The sequence below is a fragment of the Cavia porcellus genome, unplaced genomic scaffold (assembly GCF_034190915.1).
Source record: "Cavia porcellus strain 051 isolate PalLab524CR breed Dunkin Hartley unplaced genomic scaffold, mCavPor4.1 scaffold_17, whole genome shotgun sequence".
Taxonomy (NCBI): domain Eukaryota; kingdom Metazoa; phylum Chordata; class Mammalia; order Rodentia; family Caviidae; genus Cavia; species Cavia porcellus.
In genome coordinates, this window is record NW_026947500.1 from 24,936,544 (window position 1) to 24,957,796 (window position 21,253).

Sequence of the window (21,253 nt, forward strand, 5' to 3'; positions counted from 1 at the left end):
GCCTCACGGCAAGACCTTCTGGTGGTTGAACAGAGTCCAAGAAGAAGTTATTCCAGGCTTATGTTTCCCATAGTAAATAATACCATGTTGCACATTTTACGTATGATAAAAACAGACTTGGTTCAAGATTAATTTAAAATGTAGTATACCAGCCTATACTTTACAGCTCGCCAGTAGTCTGAATAACCCAGCTCCCACTCTTGCTTTGTTGCAGTCCGTATCATATGTAACACTACCACTATGTCCCTAGCTTACAAACTTTCACAGGTGTACTATGTAATACTCACTTTGTCAGTTTAGAAATGAGTCAGACCAAACAGTTCTCCATTCATAAGTTGGGGATTTACTGTACAGTAATGTTTTCAGAAGAAGTCCTCAATGACTGACCAAATCTTAGTGTTGAGAAAAGAAAGCCAGGCACCAAAATGTACATGCCATAGGGTCCCGTTTATGAAATCCACAAATTAGTAGAACTCATCAATAATGGCAGAAGTCAAGACCCTTGTTATCTGTGGGAGTGGGAAAGGGAAGGACACATTCATCTTGATCTTGTTAGTGATCCCTGAGTCTGTCCTTACAAATTCAAACTGAGGGTGTTGCTCATGGGTGCCAAGCATGTGCAAGCCTCTGGGTTCCAGCCCCTGCTTGAGGCAGGGGTGGAGTGGATCAGCCAGTTAGAGGCTAGCCTGGGTATATAGAGAGACTCAAAAAAGAATCTAGTTCATATTTTATTTTATTTTTTTTTCTGTCTTTTTCCTTTTATATCAGTACCAGGGATCGAACTCACAACTGCCTGCTTGCAAGGCAGGCGCTTATGCCGCTGAGCTAAATTGCCAGCCCCTAGTTCATATTTTAGATTTGAGCACTTGACCTCATGGAAGTTATTTCTAGTAAACATTTTAAAATATAAAAGATGGGCAGGTGCAGATACATGGCACATGTGGGGAGCAGCCTTAGGGAAATGGTGGTCCTAGGGGTCCCTACAGGGGATTAACTTAAAACAATGGACTGGAACCAAGTTAGGAAAGGCCTCCAAAGGCCCACTGAAGCAATGCAGAATTCTTTGTGCTATCTGAATAGTTCCGATAGGATGACCTGGACTCAGGGTGGGGCAGGGGTGTGAAAGGAAGGTGGATGATGGGAGTTGGCATCTGAATTGGAAGGAAGTGGTCATGCCAAAGCAGAGGCAGAATGGGTCTGGAATGCCACTGTAAACCTCACCAGATCCCTAGGCCTCAGCCCTGCCTGCCCTGCCCTAATGAGATAGTGCTTCTCCATCAGAGAGCTAGGGAAATGTGCATACGATCCCTCCCCACCCCCAGAAGCCCTCTCACCAGCCATCACTTTGCGTGCTGACAGATCATTTATAAAGGGGCAGGGGACAGAGCTGGGCGGGAACATTAGATGCCCAGCACAGTGGAAATCCAGGAAGAAAGGGAACAGGCAGCTTCCACATGGTGCTGCTGGGCCTGGCAGGGCTCTGTGAAGGATCCCAGTGGTCACTGCTTGGGAAGTAACCTCTGCTTCCCTTCCTCCATGGCAGGAAATCACTGACCAGGATATGTTTGGAGACATGAGCACAAGTCTGGTTGTGCCTGAGAAAGTCAAAACTCCCATGAAGTCCAGCAAAACAGATCTACAGGGCTCTGCCTCCCCCAGGTACACTGGATTGGAGGGAAAGGGTGGCACAGACCTTTGCCCCTCCTTCACAGCTCTCCAAGCTCCTCTGCCTGGGGTTGGAGGGCCTGTTTAACCCCTTCCCTCCCTGCCTGGTCAGCAAAGTGGAAGGGACTCACACACCCCGGCAGAAGAGGAGCACACCCCTGAAGGAGCGACAGCTCTCCAAGCCACTGAGTGAGAGGACCAACAGCTCCGACAGCGAGCGCTCGCCTGACCTGGGCCACAGCACACAGGTCTGCATGGGTCCCCTGGCAAGACCAGGGCTCTCTGAGGTTGCCTGGACTTAAGTTTCTCTTTTGTCATCCTCCTTGGACAGCCAAGGGAAAAGGAGAAATACTGTAAATAAAAAGTCCAGTGAAGAGCTAAACAGAGACGTTTACCAGCTTCACTGCTGGTATGGAGCTGGACTTAGTGTTGATTGGCAGGGATCAGAGGTCAGCAGAAATGCTGCCTTGATCCTTCTTAATGGACCACAGGATCATTCCAACCCAATTCTAGGCCCCTTCCAAGCCCAAGAGTCAGCAGGCCCAGCCGCAGGAAGACACAGGACACCAGGAGTGTGTTCTCCGAGTAGCCAGCATGTAGTAGCATGTAGTAGCATGAGAGGTGGGAAGGAATCCCCCCTGTCTTCCTAGCATTAAGCAGCTAGTCTGTTCCCCCATAGTACTGGAGGGGGTGGGTCAGTGTAGCTTCCTGAGTTTGACATTATTACCTAGCTGCAAATCAAAGTGAGACTAGAATAGCCAGTGCATGGGGTGAAGTATTGTCCTGGTTAATCACTGTTCCTGAAATACCTTTCCACCCCAGGCTCTCATCATTTCTCTCCCCACTGCCCTCATTGTTCTCTCTCAGCACCTGCTTGCTCTTCACACTCCCCCACTCCTGCCATCCTCCCCTCTGCCTCGAGCCTGAAGTTCCTCAGTCCCCCCACAGGGCTCCTGTGGAGTCACACCTGGTGTGTCCAAGGATTCTCTGACTGACTGAGACTCCACATCCCTACCGTGTCTGCTCCTTGCCCCTGAGCTGGTAGTTCCAGTCCCTGCCGCCAGCCCTCCCTCCAGGAGAGTGCCTAACACAACTGTTTCACAGATTCCAAGGAAGGTGGTATATGACCAGCTGAATCAGATCCTGGTGTCTGATGCTGCCCTCCCAGAAAATGTCATCCTGGTGAACACCACTGACTGGCAGGGTCAGGTAAAAGAATGGAGGACTCCAGTGGGGTGTGCGTGGATGCTTGGGCTGTGCTACCCAAAACAGCATGCAGAGAAGCCAGAGGGTGACCCCATGATTCAGACCTCATGCCCTAGACCCCACCCAGGGCTTTGGGCTCTAATTCTACTTCTGTCCTTGCCCAACCCATGGGATATTTTGTAGTTTATATTTCTCAGCTTCCTCATCTATAAAAAAAGAGCAAACAGCATTGCTTGCAGGCTTCCTCCCAGGGCACTGTGTGCACCAGGTGGACGTGCAGGGGAGGTGCTTGAGAAGCACTAAGTGCTGCCAGGTGTAGTAGCACACACCTGGAATACCAGCACTTGGGAGGCTGAAGTAGGAGAATCGCCGAGTTCAAAGCCAGCCTGGGCTACCTAGGGAATTCCAGGAGTTCCTGTCTCAAAAAAGAAAAAGGAAGGGGCTGGGAATATGATTCAGAAACACAGTGCCTGCCTAACAAGTATGAAGTCATGAATTCAATCCCCAACATGAAAAAAAAAGAAAAGCAGCAGCACTGAGTGCTGTAAGACATCAAGGCTGCACCTAGTTTCTGGAAGAGCCACTGGGCAGGCGCAGAGCAATCTGCACGCTCCCTCCCCACTGTCTACTCTGTGAGACACAGTGCCAGGAATGTCTGCCAGGAGGGCTGCATCTGAAGCCCGCCATGTCCCCCCCACTTCCACAGTCAGTGTTTCCTCAGGGCTGCCCCATCGTCTTCTTCGGGACAGCCAGGAACCCTCACCACCTTTCGAGTGAACCACTGAGGAGAGAGCCTAAAAGCCTGGTTAGGGCTTTGCCGCACTTCTTAGTGCCTGTCAGGAGACGTGGCCTCACCTGTGTCCCTGCCCCTTTCCTCCCCTGCCAGTATGTGGCGGAGCTGCTCCAGGACCAGCGGAAGCCCGTCGTGTGTACCTGTTCCACTGTGGAAGTCCAGGCCGTGCTGTCTGCTCTGCTCACCCGGATTCAGCGCTAGTAAGGGCTCCATTGTACCCTCCTCCATCTCATTCTCCCTCCCTGACTTCCAAGAAGCAGTAGGGCCTCCTGCCCCTGTCAGATCGAGAACCTGCAGCTTGAGATATATGGTTAGGGATAGAGCAGCGGGCCTGCTAGCACTGAACCCCTGCCTACCTGCCCAGACACCTGCAACACCTTGATTTGTCTCACTTTCTTCCTAAGCCCATGATAGAGAGAGAACCTGGGGCTTTAGAAAGACCTTTTAAGCCAGGCGTGGTGACATACACCTGTAATCCTAGCACTTGGAAGACCGAGGCAGGAGGATCATTGCAAGTTTGAGACCAGCCTGGGTTACACAGTGAGCTCAAGGCCAGCCTGAACTGCATAATGAGACCCTGACTCAGAAAGACAAAAAAGGAAAAAAAATTTAAAACACCTTTTATTCTGTCCTCTGGCTATTATGTGCTGCTTAGTGATTGGGAATCAGTGCTTTCTTTCTCCAGAACCTTCTTAGAAAGGCCTGGTGTGTCTACCATGTGACAGAGTAAGATCCAAGACCTCTGAGCCAGGCCCTCATCAGGCAGCACTGTTGGCTCATTCTTAGCCTCAGCTCTTCTGTTTCCTTCACGGACAGCCATCTGCCCTCTTGAAAGTGCTCTGGTTTCTTGAGCCCCTGCATTGCTTTATTTATCAGTTTGCTTTTCTGCTGTGGCTGCTGAGATGCTATGCCGTGAGAACTTGGGGCTGCCCTAAGCAGGATCCTGGTGAGCCCCAAGCGCAGTGTATGCAAATCCTCTTTTTCCCCAGCTGCAACTGCAACTCCTCCATGCCAAGACCAGTCAAAGTGGCAGCTGTGGGAGGCCAGAGTTACCTGAGTTCCATCCTTCGGTTCTTTGTCAAGTCCTTGGCCATCAAGACCTCCGATTGGCTGAGCTACATGCGCTTCCTCATCATTCCCCTTGGTAAAGTCAGAAAGTTGCACAGCACCCAGGGGTGTGACTCACACACCTGCTTCTACAGGTGGATCCCACTCCTGCCCCAGGATGGGGATTGGTCCTAGGATGAGACCATCTAAGAGTGGAAGAGCAGGACCATGGCGGGGGCCAGCTGCTCCCACCATCCATTTACTAGTCCATCCCCTCCTTCTGGCTCTCTGCCTGCCAGGTTCTCACCCTGTGGCCAAATACTTGGGCTCAGTTGACAGTAGATACAGCAGCGCCTTCCTCGATTCTGCCTGGAGAGACCTGTTCAGTCGCTCGGAGCCCCCAGTGTCAGGTAATGGTCCTGGTACAGCCGAGGAAGGGTAGGAGTGTCGGGCACAGCCCTCCTTCCTGTGTGGGCCCTCTCCTGCCTGACCCAGGGCCTGTTCCCTTTCCCAGAACGGTGACCCATTCTGTGTAGCCCTTCCCTTTGGACATTCCTCCAGCTGTCAGTCCGACTCCCCGCTCATCCTGAAGTAAGGCCCCAGCCCAGGTCTCCTGTGGAGATGAAATGTCAGAAACTCAGTGTTCCTGAGTGTCATTTGGTGCATGGCTCTGCCAGTTCACAACTGAGTGTCTCTGAAAGTTCTTTCTCCACCTCAGCTCACAGGCCTCTGCCTGGGTCTCTGGAGAGGCTCTGACCAGGGGTCACAGGTTCCGCTGCTGAGCTGAACAGATGTTCCCCTCCTGGCTTCTCTGCAGAGCAACTAGATGTGGTGGGCCGCGTGATGCAGTATGTCAACGGGGCGGCTGTGACGCACCAGCTGCCTGTGGCTGAAGCCATGCTGACCTGCCGGCATAAGTTGTAAGTCTGCTCTGGAGGGTTTGTTTTTTTGTTTTTTTTTGTTTTTTTTTTTTGGTACCAGGGATTGAACTCGCAACCTTGTGCTTGCCAGGCAGGCGCTCGCACTGCTGAGCTAAATCCTGAAAAACAGGTCGGGTAAGTTCAGGAAATCTCCCGTCCTTGCATCCTTCCCTTCCCTTTTCGATGTTCTTCACACCCCATTTCCGGTCATTGGAACCCAAAAAGATACATGTTTCTTTATCCCTTTTCATCTAGACACTTCTCTTGACCCTCAGCCTCCCCACCTACATGAGCTCCAGTTAGTTATTTCCTCTCCCACCCCTGAGTACCCAAGCAGCCTGTCCTGGTGACAGCTATAAGGGGCATGTCCTCCTGCCACCCTGAGATGTGACAGGAAGTTGTAAAAAGGCCCTGGGCTCCTCTGAGTGACAGTGAAAAATGGACAGCTATTTCCCCATTGCTCTGCCCAGTCAAACCCACTAACCGCAAAGCTTTTCTGTCTCCCACAGCCCTGATGAAGACTCCCATCAGAAGTTCATTCCCTTCATTGGTGTAAGTACTGGCTCCCGCTTCATGTCCCCGTCTGTCCTTCTGGCCCTCCTGCCTTCCTAATACACAAAAGTTAAATATTCACCTAGAACAGTAGTTCTTTGGAGAAAGCTCCTTCCCCCACAGACTGTCCGGCTATGTCAGGAGACATTTCTGGTTACTACAGCTGAGCTGCGGTGCTCTTGGCACCTCATGGGTAGAGGCCAGGAGGCTGCTGGACACCCCGCAGCACACACAAAGCCCCACACTGGAGAGCGAAGCGGAGAAGCTTCAGGGTCAGACACTTACTGGGCTGTGCCTTTTAGGGTCCCCCTTTCTTGAATCACTAACTCTCCCCTGTTTGTCACCGGTGTCTCCTGTTCATTGCACCAGGCGCTGGACTTGGAGCCTGTGGACCTCTGGAGTGATACCAGAGGGTGGCTTCTAAGGAAAAGGAAATGCCCTCAGAAATAATGAATCATGGTATTCTGGGGAAGGGTTTGAAAACACTTTTGTTTTGTTGTTTTCAGTGCTGGTGCTCAAACTCAGGGCCTCGCACATGCTAGATGCATACTCTACCAACAAGCTACATCCTCAACTCCTTTTTTTTTTTTTTTGGCCTTTTTTGAGACAGGGTCTCTATACAGTTCAGACTGGCCTCAGGCTCACTTTGTATCCCAGGTTGGTCTCAAACTCACAATGATCCTCCTGCCTTAGCCTCCTGAGTGCTGGGATTACAGGCATGAGCCACCATGCCTGCTAGCTCTTTTGTTTTGAGACAGGATCTCACTAAATTGCCCAGCCTGGTGTTGAATTTGCAATCCTCCTGCCAGCTATATATCACCATGCCTGAGGAAAATCAGGTATTTGCATTTAGGGTTAGATACCACTGAGAGTAATGGGTACTTCCTTTCTGTTTAATCAAGGAAAAGTCTCTACTAGTAAATTCTGACATAAAAAAAAAATCTCTTATATGTCTTTGGTGTCAGGGACACTAACCCCTGATCAGTCTGTTTCCAGCTGCCGCTGGACCTCAGGCACAGAGTGACCTAGACAGCCGCCCAGATGAGACTGAGCCTGCCAAGAGGACTGAAAACTTCCCTGCCCACTTACAAGACAGAGATTTCCTTCCACGTCAGCTTATATCTCTTTCTGTAATCTGGAAGATCCCTCATAGCTTTTAGAGGTGTAGCATAGGGTAGGGATACTTAGCTCACTACTATTCTTGGTTGCTAAGCAACCAAGACTGTGGGTGACCTGAGTGATCCTAGCTGGTGAAGTGAGCAGCTCCTAGGGCTGTACCCCTTGTCTATCTGACAGTGCAGTGACTCCCTGCCTGGGTGGCTCCTATAGCCACCCCAGAGTCCCTGGGACCTTGGCCACTGCCTGTGCTGGTAGCTTTTGTTTTTTTGCTTTATTTTGTGGTATTGGGATTGAACGTTATGCTCTACCACTAAGTTATATCTCCAGCCCCTCCTTTCTCTCTCTCTCTGTCTCTTTCTCTCTGTCTCTCTCTTTATCTCTTTGAAACAGGGTTTCACATGCAGTTCAGCTAGCTTTGAACTTACTTTCTAGCCCAGGTTTGCCTCAAACTCACAGGGATCCTCCTGCCTCAGCCTCCCAAATGCTGGGATTATAGGCATGTACTATTACGCTGGGCTTCTTTTTTCTTTAAGCTTATTTTAGGTCTTGCTAAGTTGCTGCCCTTGATTTTGAAATCTTCTGGCCTTAGCCTCTAGAGTAGCTGGAATTACAGATGTATACCACTGTGTCTAGCTCTACACTGGCTGTTTGATTCATGCCTTCATAGAACTAAGGGTTGCTGCTTCCTCTGACCCCAAAGTCAAGAAATGAAAAAATTTTTTAAATGTCTTAGGGAGCACGGCTCAGCGGTAGAGCATTTTCCTACTATGTACAAAGTACTTTCCTAGTATTTCTGATCTCCCGTCCCACAAAAAAATTTTTTAAAAGCTAAAGGAGTTAGTGGCCTCACAAACTCCGAGGGGAGCAAAGGGACAGGGCATCTACATCCAAGAAGCCCAGAGTGTTAAGTCTGCATGGCAGCACTGCTCCAGCTGCTCCTCTGCCCAGGGCTGACTCTTGCCCCTGAGCACAGGACCCACCTGATATTCCAGCCACAGGGGACTTTCACCAAGTCTGTTTCTAGCTACATCTTTTTTCAGGCACTGAAGGGCCTCTTTGTTCTTTTTAGAATTCACTATGGGGAATCTGAAATTCCTAGGGGACCTTGTCAGAGGTATTCCTAGTTGGGGGTGGGGTGCAGAAAGGAGAAGAAGGCTGGAGTCAGCACTGCAGCCTGCTGGGTCAGGGTCACCTGACTACACTGTGCCATCAGACATGCCCATTTTGACAGAGATGATTCTACCTCCCGTCCCCCCACTCCCCCGAGATTGTAGAAGAAATGAGACAGGACACCAACCTGTTTCCTGCCTTCAGGCTAGGCTTCCCCTTACCCTTACTAATCCTTGAAAAGAACCACAAAGTTGGGGCTGGGGAATTAGCTCAGCGGCATAAGCGCCTGCCTTGCAAGCAGGCAGTCGTGAGTTCGATCCCTGGTACCGATAAAAACGAAAAAAGACCCAAAAAAAAAGAACCACAAAGTCTCTTGTGGCATCTTGTCTTTTCTCTCTCTCTTTTTTTTTTTTTTTTTTTTTTTTTTTTTTTTTTGTTTGTTTGGTGTGTGTGTATGTACCTAGTCATAGAATCCAGGGCCTCATGCCGGCCAAACATGTACTCTACCACTGAGCTGCACCCTGCTCCTGGACTGAAGTTTTTTATTTCTTTTATCTGTTAACCTCTTGTCTGCTCCAGATACATGACCATTTTAAGAGCCTGTGATAAAATGTAGTACAGTAAGCCAGGTATGGTGGCCCATATCTGTAGTTGCAGTACTTAAGAGCCTGAGGCAGGAGGATTGCTGTGAATTTGAGGCCAGTTTGAGCTGCACAGTGAGTTCAAGGCCAGTCTGAACTATATAGTGTGACCTTGTCTCCAAGAAAAAAAAAATGTCGTGTGGTAAAGGCTGTGTTGCTGGCCATCTGTTTGCAGTTGGATCTGCTCACCTGTCTCCATAGAGGATCTAACGTGTCCTTCCTTCCTGCAGGTGGTGAAGGTAGGCCTGGTTGAAGACTCACCCTCCACTACAGGTATGCCAGGCTCCTTTGCTTCTCTGGGGTGAGGTTGTTCCCTGAACCAGCTGGCTAAAGGCCTGGGCTGTGCTGAGAAGCAGCTTGAGCAGGAAGATGGGGCCTCACCCTGGGGAAGAAAAATGGAGAAACCTGGAGCCCAGCAGGAAAGCACCTGGCTCCCTGCCACCAACAGACCAGGGGTGGCTGCCTCTGGCTGACAAGGTTTGTTCTCAACAGGTGACGGGGATGATTCACCTGTTGTCAGCCTTACCGTGCCCTCTACATCACCGCCCTCCAGCTCCGGCCTCAGCCGAGATGCCACAGCCACGCCACCCTCCTCCCCTTCCATGAGCAGCACCCTTGCCGTCATGGGGTAAGGCTCTTGTCCAGACCCGTCCATCTTGCATGTCCCCCCATCAGGCTCCAGCAGCCTTGGCTCACTTTCCTGGCATAGCAGCCTGGTTTTGAAAAGTCAGACTGGATAAGGGAGCAGAGGCCGGTCAGCAGGGGCCAGGCGCTGGACAGAGGAAGTGGGGGAACAGTCTCTGCCTGCCAACCTCAGAGAGATGCAGGTGGAATGGGAGGGTGTGGGCAGCGGGGGCCCTTGGCAGGCTGCACAGCTCAGTGCTCATCTGCTCTAGACAGATGGGGCTGCAAAGAGGCCACTTCCGTCCACTCAGTGTACGTGCAGGCTGGACCCATTTCACAAAAGGAGCCGACCTCGGCCCTGAGTGCAGAGAGTTATGATGGGGAGCCTTAGGATTTCTGGGGTCTAAGGTTTAGGTGGAAAGCTAGGAGGCTGCTTTTGTACCAGGCCTGGGGGGAGAAGGATTCTAGACAGAAAAGAGCAGCCCATGGTCAGGAGCAGAGGACAGCATCTTTTTGTCACTTTCCTGTGCCTTTGTCCCTTTCCTTTTCATGTAGCACTGGGGAAGCACACGGTAGAGGCTTTCAGGGCACTAATGACAGTGTTGTATCCCCTGAAGACTGGAGTCACAGTCCCAGCCTGTGTCCTTCACTCTCCTTCTTCTTCACACTGGCCTTCATGGCCTTCTCCTGACTGGTCTGGAAGGGGTAGTGTGGGAACACAGCCATGCTCTGCCCCGGGGCCCTGGCAGGTCTAAGCCTCCAGCAGCGTTTTCCCTGTGTTCTCCTATGTGAAGGATTTCTGTTCAGCCTGGATTTAGGAGACTCTAGATCAACCCTTTCCTCAGCCTCCTTTCCCATCCAATTTAAGCTTTTTTTTTTTTTTTTTTTTTTTTAATGTAACCACTGAAACAAGGCAGAAAGAAAAGTCAGATGACTTTCAGAGCCCTGGTACCTATTGTGTCTGACGCCTGCTTTCAAGAAAGCATCAGCCCTTTTCTCCTAGGAGCTAAAATTACCACTGAGCTAAAGGTGCCATACATAAGCAGAAGCTCAGGTCAGGTCCCTGACTTCCCAGGCTGCACTGGGACTGCGGGACAGAGCTTCTGGCCCTGCCTGCCACCCCTCTCCTGCCTGCTGGCTCATGTGGCTCTAGCCTTGCTTCCTGAGTGTGTGCGTGGGTGCGCACATGTGTGCATGTGTATGTGTGAGCAATTCGCAGAACTTCTTTCTCTACCTCCCTCACCAGGTGACATTTTTGTTTGGTTCTCTTACCATGATGAGGGCCTTCCTGGCTTTGTTCTCAGAACAGCCTGATTCTCCTCCCGACATGAGATGATGCTGGGTGACCGGAGGGAATGTAGAGCCGCATAGCCAGCTTCTTCCCCTTCTCCTGTTCCCAGGGCTGGCAGCCTGCTGCTGGCCTCCTACCTGGCCCATGTAGGGGCCCAAAGGCAAAGCTGACCTCTTATTTCTGTCCCCCTTTTGCAGGAGCCCCAATAGTCCATATGGGGATGTGATTGGTCTCCAGGTGGATTACTGGCTAGGCCACCCCGGGGAGCGGAGGAGGGAAGGTGACAAGAGGGATGCCAGCTCAAAAAACACCCTCAAGAGCGTCTTCCGCTCGGTGCAGGTATCCCGCCTGCCCCATGGTGGGGAAGCTCAGCTTTCTGGCACCATGGCAATGACTGTGGTCACCAAAGAGAAGAACAAGAAAGGTGAGTGCTACCCGAGTCCAAGGGAATCCAAGGACCCACAGGCAGACTTTCCCGTCATCTCTCAGGGCCTGGTACAGAATCTGCTTCCTGTATTAGTAGTGGTACCACATGTCAGCCCTGGGGCCAGCTAGGCTGTCACCTGGAGGGCAAGGCCATTGCTTCTGCAGTGCAGGAAGTTCAGTCACTGCTACAATGTGACGGAACCTTTTTGGATGCTGCCCTCAGGAAAGGACTATATAGCTCAGGGAGGACTGTCTGTGTGCCCAGCCCCAGGGCCACCGTGATTGTGGAGCAGAGTGCTCACACCCAGCACTGAAGACTGCCCCAGAGAGGCTCCAGGAGCAGGGCTTGGCTGTCTCTAGAATTAAGGAAATATAGTCCCTCTGCACAAGAAAGGTGACTTCAGCCGCTGCAGGCAAGAGTAGAAAGTGGCCCTGGGTCCTGATGGGGGTCAGGCAGGAATCGTCACACCCAGATTGCTGCTCAGGCCCCTTGCTGCCATCCTAGCCCGTTGGGAGCCACAGCCCTGAATGCACTTCAGTGGCTGTGTCACTCTGGACTGTCTCCTGCAGGTGTGGCAGAGCAACTGTACACAGTCCCCTAGGAGCTCGGCTAGTGCAGTGCAGTGGACTGCAGTGAAGGGACTTGCTGGAGAGCCATCAGTTCCGTGGCGCCTCCCTGCCCTTGCCTCCTCCTGGAGTAGGAGCATGCAGGGAGCACTCCCGCCTCCATGGGGTAGGGTTCCTGCAAACCCGCCCCCCGCCCCCCAGCATCTCTTCCTCAGGCATGGCTCAGCTCACCCAGGCAGGGAGATAGGCCCAACCAGGCGAGGCCTCGAACATTCCAGCTGGAGGGACTGCAGAGACCATTTGGCCCTGGACCCTCACTGTACAGATGTAGATACTGAGGCCAAGAGAAATGTTCAGGATCTTTGCCCAAGTACTTGGAGATCCTGGCTTAGGCCAGAGCTCCAAAGCACAACAGAGGAGGGCAGGGTTCTCAAGAAGGGGGATGGTACCCTCCCAGGCTGTGACAGACAGCAGTGGTTCCTGCTGACTTTGTAGTTCCCACCATCTTCCTGAGCAAGAAACCCCGGGAAAAGGAGGTGGATTCAAAGAGCCAGGTCATCGAGGGCATCAGCCGCCTCATCTGCTCCGCCAAGCAGCAGCAGACCATGCTGAGAGGTGCGGTGACAGTGATGGCGGGTGAGGAGGGGACGTGGCACTCCTGAGGGATGTGAGGAGATGGCTTCACTGCACCATCACCTCTTCTTTCTCTGCTGCCTCCAGTGTCCATCGATGGAGTCGAGTGGAGTGACATCAAATTCTTCCAGCTAGCAGCCCAGTGGCCCACACATGTCAAGCACTTTCCAGTGGGACTCTTCAGTGGCAGCAAAACCACCTGAAGCCCTGCCTCTCGGCCACTCTCCCTTCTGGCACTGCCACCCAGCCTCACCGCCTGCGGGCAGGGGGAGGCCAGCAGGCCCAGCTCCCCTTCCTGGCACTGGAGCCTGCCTCTCACATGCCCAGCCCTGAAGGACACTGCCACTGGGGACGCTGCCACCCCCCACCCACTGCCTAGGCCTAGCCCGGGACTGCCATCCCCCTTCCCTCCTCCGTTCTCCCTCGTGTTCCAGGCCTAGGGCAGGTAGTTCTGCCTTCCGGTGCCCGTCACCCCTGGAGTTGAGTCCTCCGGGGCTTCCTTCACCCAGCTCTCCCTGTCTTGCTCCTGGAGTACCAATTCTTTTTCTAGAAATAGGAAACCAGGAATCTTGGTCTGCAGAGGGAGAGGCCAGCCTCCCCAACCCCACCCTGACTCATTTTCTAAGGCCCTGCTGCCAGACACCACTCGCACTGTTTATAGCCAGCAGAGTCAGGCACCCCTCACCCCATCCCGTGTCTCTGTTCACTCCACAGCTCCCAGCAGAGGGTGAGGGGGCACCCAAGTGACAGAGCATGTTTTTAGAATGGAGGGGCCTTCCATTCTCCTCCACACACAACTCCCTGCCATCACAGGTCCCTGTCGGTATTGGGTCCTGAGTGTTTCTTTGCACCATCGGGCCCTTGGCCATTCGTGTGACTTGCCAGGTGTACAGGTCCTATCCTTCCTCCCCTGTTGGTGACGTTCCTCTTTCTTCCTCCCAGCCTCAAGGCGGGAGGCAGATTCCCAGCACCTGTCGGTGAGCCCCTGCCACCAGCTATGTGTCTCCTTTCCCATGTGTGCTGCCTCCCCTTTGCTGGTGCCCCTTAATGTCCACAGCTCTCTGTGGACAGATCCGGGCCCCTCCCCAGCCTCATTGGCATCAGCAGCTGAAGACTTCATCAGTGCAGAGCTGCCCCACCGCCATACCTTCCGCCACCCCCAGAGCTTCTCCACCACCCTCTCACTGCTCCCCAGAAGCTGTGGCACAGGGCTTTAGTTTGAAAGTATTCTGCCCATTCTCCATGCCACCCCAGACCCTCCAGCCCTTCTTCGCGGCCGGCCCCGCTGTCAGGGCATCTCTGGGGCCCAAGCGAAGAGGGAGGTGGGAGGACAGGTATGTTGAATTTTTCATTCAATAAACTGGTGGTTTCTTACCAACTGCCTGGGCTTCTGCACCTCTCACTGTCACCAGAATTATCAGCCTCCTGTCTCCACTCAAAATCAACTAGGAACAAGTGAAAAAGTGAAATCCTGTTCTGTTACACAACAGAGGCATGAAAATATCTCGGCCTGTATGTGGTGGGCAGAGGGCAGAAACGAATAGTGCTCTTCCCACACCAGAGGCTCATTTCCCTCCAGGATCCACCATCCCCAGACTCAACTCCCAGGGAGAGGCAGGTAGAGCACTTAGAGCTGTCTGGGGTCCACCTTTTCAGCTCACTTTCTTGCCAGGCCTTGACTCAGGACGGAAAGCCATTGCAGTTCGTTTGCTGGGTGCTGGGTGTCCCCTACTTCCAGGGCAGAGGCTTGCTAAAAGAAGTGCTAGTGGGGTCTGGTGACTGGTGTGCTTGCCCAGAAAGGTACGGCTGCAGGGAGCCTCAGATAGCATCTCTAATACCTGTGGTCACGTATCCTAATGTCCCTGTGACCCACCTGTGTAGCCCCACAAAACTTCAGAGCCTAGAAGATAGAAGTGCCACCTGTCTCCTGAAAATGAGAAGCCAATGAGCAAGAAGTGTCCCAGAAGTGTGCCCGCGGCCTGTAAGTAACTGAATGAAGATGCCACCACCCCCACCCCAGGAAGCACAAAATAACCTGTTCTGCTTTCCGAGCTGACAGCCCACGAATTGAGACTTCAAGTGAGCAATCTGTACCCCCCCCAAACCCATGCTTTTTCCCTCATGGTCCCTATAAAAATTCCCTTGCCAGAGTCCCTAGTGACTGCATTTGCCAAGTCCAAGGGATACTTCTGCCCTTGGCTTGCAGCCTAGGACACACATGCTAAGACCCCTCTCCAGCCAGCCTGTGGATCACACTCCTCCCGCCTCCCCACTGGCTGCTCCCTCTGAGCCTCCCCTCCTGCATCCCACTTACCTCCCAGCTTAGGAACCCTGGAAAACTTGGGGCTCTGCCTCTGGTCAATTGTCTCCACAACTTTCTGTCTCAGAATTCCCTGTGCCTCATAGTGTGAAATATGCCCCCTTGTGGAGACCCTTCCCTATAAAATTTTGAATTTTTTTATCTGTATTTTTGATGATCTCAATGGGTTTGGTTTGGTTTTTGTGTTGTTTACATCAGTGGCTGAACCCATATATAGTAGGCAAGAGAGTTCAACCACTGAACCGCAACCCTAGTCTTCCTCCTGACAGCCTTGACAAGTCCAAGGCAGGAGCGTCACAGCACACACCTGGGACTTTGTGCAGAGGACTTCAGGATATTTTAAAGGATTTCTTTCAGCACCCCACTGCTGGGTCCAGGGACAGGTACCATTGATAGCACTTGTCTTTGATCTAGGCCTTTGTTTCTGTGATCAAGTCACCTCAGTGGCTGCCGCTCCCTCCTCACAGGGTCAGAGCCTCCCAGCCCAGCTCCAGAATGGTGCCCGCTACTTACTTGGTGATGTGAATGTTCACCAACATCTCAACTCACATAACCAAAGCTGGGCCCCAGCCTCCCCATGCTTGATATGGTTGAGATTTTTGTTTTGGTGGGGGGACGGGGTATTTTTTGGTTTTGTTTTGGGGCAGTTTGGTTTGGTTTTATTGTTTGGTATATTTGAGACAGGCTCTCACTTTGCAGTGCAGGCTGGCCTTGAACTCACTCTGTATTCCAGGTTGGCCTCAAACTCATCAAGATCCTCCTGCCTCAGCCTCTGGAGTGCTGGAACTACAGGTGAGCTGCCACAACCGGCCTCCCTATGCTTGATAAATGGCACCAGCACCCATCCTATTACTAGAAACCAAAGTGTCATCTTCCAGGGACCCTGCTCCACACCCACCTGCAATCCCTGTCAATTCTGTTCTCCATATCTGTTCCCAGGAGGCCGCAGCTTGCCCAGCCCTCCCAGGTCAGCCGAGGAGCCCAGATCCTTCCTTCCTTTTCCACCCTTCCTTGCTATTTTGCCCAGGCTGGTCTCAAAATCCTGGGTTAGAGCAATCCTCCCACCCACCCTCCCAAGTGCTAGACCCACAAGTGCAACCCAGATGCCTGGCAAGGAACCAGATTTCAAACCCAGGGCCTCCAACTCCATGCACAGAGTCTCAACCCACCACGTGCATAAACAGTCATTAGGTTCCTGGATCAGTCCCTGTCTCAGCCATACTGACACAAAGACACATAACGTGGTTGGGTCCTCACACAGAAACTAAGGCAAGTATGGGCAACAAGAAGACAATTGCCACACCAGGTGACAGATTGCATAGAAGCACTCAGGAAGGGCACCTAACCCAGCCCAGAGGGAGAGGTATCCAAGAAGATGTCACAAGAGAAATGACACCCACATGGCATCTTCAAGGCAGCTAATAAGATAGATGTCCTGGACACAGAGAACCAGTGACAAGAGGGAGCATAACTTATTCCGAGTCCCACCCGTGGCTCAGTGCTGCTGGCAGAGATGGTGGGGACAGGGCAGGAGGACCTTGTGGCTATTATTCTGCCAGAGTGAGGATTGCGCCCTTGATCCTAAGATAATAGGGAGCTGACAAAGGGTTTCAGGCAGAGTAGCTTACCTAGCTGCAGCACCCAGGAAGACAGGATCTGATCCAAGCTGGGCAACAAGTTCAAAGCTGCTACAACAATTTAGGAGCAATGGACAAGGACACAGACTAAAGAAAAGGCAGGAGGTTTGCAGCGAAACAGAACTGAAAGCATTTTAAGAATCAACAGGTTTGGGAGGCTGGCTACAAAATAGGGCTGAGAGAGAGATAGGCAAGGACAGCAGGACTGGCCATGTGCCACGCACAGTGAGCAGCTAGTGAGACATCCCTGCAAAGATCTGGACAGGAGATCCCTGCGAAGATCTGGAAGGAGATGGCTAGCGTGGTCCAGAGCAGGGCCACATGCCCAATTCAAAGCATAGGTTGAATATGTGAGCCGGGGTCAGCTGAGGGGGGCATTCTGCTGGACTTCCTCGGCACACTGGCAGTCATCCCTGCCAGCTGGTGCTCTTCCATCCTGACCTCATAGGTTTCTCCTGTCAGTGTCGCCTTCTGCTCCCTTGTCTGTCATGTGCTTTCCTTCTTGGAGTGGCTGCTCCCCAGCATCACTGAGCAGGGACTGCCCTGTAGTTTACATTTTCTGCTCCATACTCGTGCCCATTCCCCAGTACAGGATCCATCATGGAGTCAGCTCATTGGTGATGATAATAAGTAGCTATGAGGAATACTGTCTGTTACTTACAAGGCCTATTGTGAAAATGGTGCCATTTTATTCAGTTTTCTGCATGACTCAACAAGGTAGGTATTAGGAACCCATTTTATAAATGAGGAAGTAGATGAAATACAGGATGCCACAAAAGCCACACAGCTGACAAATGAAGATACAGCTTTGTTCTTGGCTGAGTCTGATTCCCATGTTTCCACCTAAGTAGTACACGAATCTTCTAGCTGGCTGGGAGTCTGCAAAGAAAGAGGGTACAGATCTGCCTTGTGGCTGCCGGGCTAAGAACCAGGGCCTCTCCGATCACTAAGCAGACTTATTTTGGCCCAGTAGCAGAAAGAACTGACAAACAGCAGTGTCCACAGTGGAACATGGTCCTCAGCAAAGAGGGGTGTGTTTTTATTTGGAGCCACCGTCTTATTAAGTTGCCCAGGCTGGGCTGGACGTGCCAGTTGTAAGTACAGATGGGTCAATCCATTGAGGTTTCAAATGGGAGGTTGATCCTAGGGACAAGTGCCTTCCATCACTTCAAAAGAAAGGCAAGAGGGGCTGGGGATACAGCTCAGGGCACAGTGCCTGCCTGGCAAGCATGAAGTCATGAGTTTGATCCCCAGTACCAAAAAAAAAGAAAGAAAGAAAGAAAGAAAGAAAGAAAAAGAATGAAAAGAAAAGCAAGACAAAGAAAGAAAGGCATGGGCCAGGATTTAGCTCAGTGTCATAAGCACCTGCATTGCAAGCACGTGGTCATGAGTTTGATCCCAATACCAAAAAAAAAACAAAACCAAACAAGGCATGAAGCACCAGAGGAAAAAGAAGAATGTAAGAAAGTATATTTTAGCCAGGTCTGGTGGTGTATGTCTATAATACCAGTATTCTGGGAAGCTTAGGCAATAAAATTAAGGTTTGAGTTCTGCCTGGGCTATTTGCAAGACTTGGTCTCCGCAACATTTTTTTGATTTTTTTTGGAGATAGGGTCTGCTAATGGAGATAGGCCTGGCCTTGAATTCACTGTGTAGCCCCGGGCTGGGGATTTAGCTCAGTGGCATAAGTGCCTGCCTACCAAGCTTGAGGTTGTGAATTTGATCCCTGGTACCACAGGGGGAGGAGGGGGACCTCACTGTGTAGCTCAGGCTGGCCTCAAACTTGTGGTGATTCTCTTGCCTTAGCCTTCCCAGAGTGCTGTGATTACAGGTATGGGCCACCATGCCCTCCCAGTCCCAGAATTTTAAAAAAGGGCTATCACTCAGTGCAAAAGCCTTGGCTTAAATTCCAATAAGAAAAAAAATTTTTAATGGGATGGACACTTCTAAGAATACAATGATAATACACTGCAGGAACAACTTCCCAAGTATGGACAAGGGCCCGGGGCTGCTGAGTGCTGCAGAAAATGGCAGAAGGAGCTGAATCACCATCAGGCACTGATTTCTTCCTTTATTCCCCATTTATTGAGCACCCTTCAGCAGCCTGGCAGGAGACCAGCAGCTGCTGGGCAGCACCCGTGGGACAGACAGAGAGGATGTAGTAACTGTTCCTTCTCTCTAGAGACAGGATATGCACAGAGACAAGATAAAAAGCCAGGGGCTGAAAAGGGTGAACACGAGCAAGGTTAAGAACTGAAAGCAAGGCAGGAGTGTGAGAAGGGAAAGGGCCAGCCCTCCTCCCCCAACATGTGGGGAGGCTGAGCAGCAGCCTAAGAAGCACAAAGGGAAATGCCAGGAATTAGCAGAAAGGCCAGAGCAAAGCACCAGCAAAAGCCTTCAAGGGAGACTAGAAAACTGTTCTTTCAAAGGAAAACTGAAACTTTGTTCTCTGCCTAAGAAAAGGTAATACAAAGGCAGGGCCATTGATGTGAGTTTGAGGCCAGCCTGGGCTACAGTAAAGAGGGTTCAAGGCCAGCTTGAACTGCATAGTGAAATCCTGTCTCAAAAATAAGAACTAGGGTTTTAGCTGTCCACAAATCTCACCTATGGTAGCTGTCAAAGTTAGCCTGACTTTCAGCTTTACTGGAAAGGTGGAATGGCTTGGTGGAAAGGTGCCATGTTTTTCTATTGTTTCTGTAGTGCTGGGAGTCAAACCCAGGGTCTCCTGTGTTCTAGGCCAATGTTGTGCCACTGATTTTCAGCCCCGTGCTCATTGAAGGGCATTGTCCCTCTGCAGCCTATGCAACTGACACCTTGTCTATGGATTTTTCACGGGGGCCTGGGCTGAGCACATTCTGAGCAGGGCCAGCACTGACAGGAAAAATCAGAACAGGGAAGAGCCAGGAGACTGAGGCGGGCCTGGGTGAAGAGGTGTGGCCAGATCAGGCAGAGATGACAGACTGTCACTGTTCCACGCATCTTAACTGGCTGGAGGGAGCAGATGCCTTCTGAAGACAAGCCATGCAGCAAGGCACTTTGCTCCCTGCCATTGCGTACACTCAAGTGAAGAGTAGCAGGCTACCAAGATGGTACAGAAGTCGCTTCCGGTGTCCCTGAAGATGCCGAACCTAACTCTTGAGTCTGAGCCCTTCCCTGATCATAAGAAATACCCCAGGTTCCCAGAATATACCAGGCCTCACTGTGCAGGTGCTATCCCTCAGAGATACCTACCTGGCGCTACCAACCTGGAAGTGGTGATGACAGCTTGGAGAAGAGGGGGAGACACCAAGCCAGGGTTGCAGAGAAATGGACGAGAACCCAGGTTAGAGGTGCTGGCAGGGCCAACAAGTGCACCCTTCTGCCCTTTCTTTTTTTTTTTTTTTTTTTTTTTCTGATCCTAGAAATCCAACTCAGGACCTTGTGCTTGCCAGGCAGGTACTGTGTACCACTGAGTTATATCACTGCCCTCTTTTTTTTTTTTTTTTTTTTAATTGGTACTGGGGATCGAACTCATGACCTTGCACTTACGAGGCAAGCACTTATGCCACTGAGCTAAAGCCCCAGCTTTTTTTTGTCTTTTCAAAACAGGGTCTCACTATGCAATTCAGGCTGGCCTTGAGCTCACTTTGTAGCATAGGCTGGTCTTGAACTTGCAACAATCCTCCTGCCTCAGCCTCCCAAGTGCCGGGATTACAGGTGTCTAACACCACGCTCAGGTCCTTCTTTTTCTTAAATCAACATTTATTGAGTGCTGCTGTGTCTCCCACCATTCTTGGGGTGACCAAGATAAACAAATCCTGGCCAGCATTCTGGTGTTTTGTTTTGTTTTGTACTAGGGATTGAACTCATGACCTCATGCTTACCAGGCAGGAGCTTAGGCTGCTTAGCTAAATCCCTGGCTTCTGGCCTGCATACTGGAAGAGAGAACGCAAACCAATAAGAAAAATATGAAGAAAGCTAATATTACAGAGAAAGTGAAGAGGGTGATGGCAGGGACCAGAGGACTGTTGTACCAGAGAGGCCAAAAATCAAGGGAGGCCTCTGTGAGGTATCATCTAAGCTGGGCCCCAAATGGCATCACCACAGACCAAAGATGGTCACTGTGTATTGATCATCCAGTCAGCAGCATTTGCTGGGGTGCTTGCATAGGGGAACACCATCTAGAGCTCTCTATCCCTTCCCTCAAGAAGCACTGTCAATGGTCCACTACATAGAAGACTCCTAAAACTCCACCAAAAGACTCCTGCAAATTAAAAACCAAATTTGGAAGCCAGGCATGGTGACACATGCCTGTAACCCCAGGACTCGGAGACTGAGGCAGGAGGATTGTTGCAAGTTCAAAACCATCCTGGACTACAAAGTGAACTCAAGACCAGTCTGAATTGCATAGTGAGACCCTGTCTCAAGAAAAAAAAAAAAGAAAGAAAGCTATCTCCTGTTCTTGGATAGGCAGAAACAAAATCATGAAAATGGCCATAGTTCCAAAACTGTTGACAGATTTAATGCAATCCCACTCAGAATACCAACAGCATTCCTCACAGATCTTGAGAAAAGAAACCTAAAATTCATATAGAACCAGAAGAGACCTAAAATAGCAAAAGCAATTCTAGACAACAAGGGCAATAGGGGGCATCACAATCCCTGACTTCAAGTTATATAGTACTACCAAGCTACAGTGATAAAAACATGGTACTGGCAAAAA

At 51.1% G+C, this 21,253-nt stretch overlaps 1 protein-coding gene across 2 annotated transcripts in view; it reads left to right on the forward strand.

Annotated features, from left to right (window-relative positions):
- Pacs1 (phosphofurin acidic cluster sorting protein 1) overlaps nucleotides 1-13,972 on the forward strand; it is a 161,412-nt gene extending 147,440 nt beyond the window's left edge. For both annotated transcript variants that reach the window (XM_063227549.1, XM_063227548.1), the window contains 13 exons: nucleotides 1,544-1,659; nucleotides 1,778-1,913; nucleotides 2,770-2,874; nucleotides 3,758-3,864; nucleotides 4,654-4,808; nucleotides 5,011-5,121; nucleotides 5,529-5,631; nucleotides 6,141-6,183; nucleotides 9,284-9,326; nucleotides 9,546-9,681; nucleotides 11,166-11,392; nucleotides 12,457-12,576; nucleotides 12,682-13,972. In XM_063227549.1, coding sequence (XP_063083619.1) covers nucleotides 1,544-1,659; nucleotides 1,778-1,913; nucleotides 2,770-2,874; nucleotides 3,758-3,864; nucleotides 4,654-4,808; nucleotides 5,011-5,121; nucleotides 5,529-5,631; nucleotides 6,141-6,183; nucleotides 9,284-9,326; nucleotides 9,546-9,681; nucleotides 11,166-11,392; nucleotides 12,457-12,576; nucleotides 12,682-12,797 — 1,518 coding nt within the window. In that variant the 3' untranslated portion in view covers nucleotides 12,798-13,972. The remainder of the gene's footprint in view (nucleotides 1-1,543; nucleotides 1,660-1,777; nucleotides 1,914-2,769; nucleotides 2,875-3,757; nucleotides 3,865-4,653; nucleotides 4,809-5,010; nucleotides 5,122-5,528; nucleotides 5,632-6,140; nucleotides 6,184-9,283; nucleotides 9,327-9,545; nucleotides 9,682-11,165; nucleotides 11,393-12,456; nucleotides 12,577-12,681) is intronic.
- The last annotated feature ends 7,281 nt before the right edge of the window (nucleotides 13,973-21,253 follow it).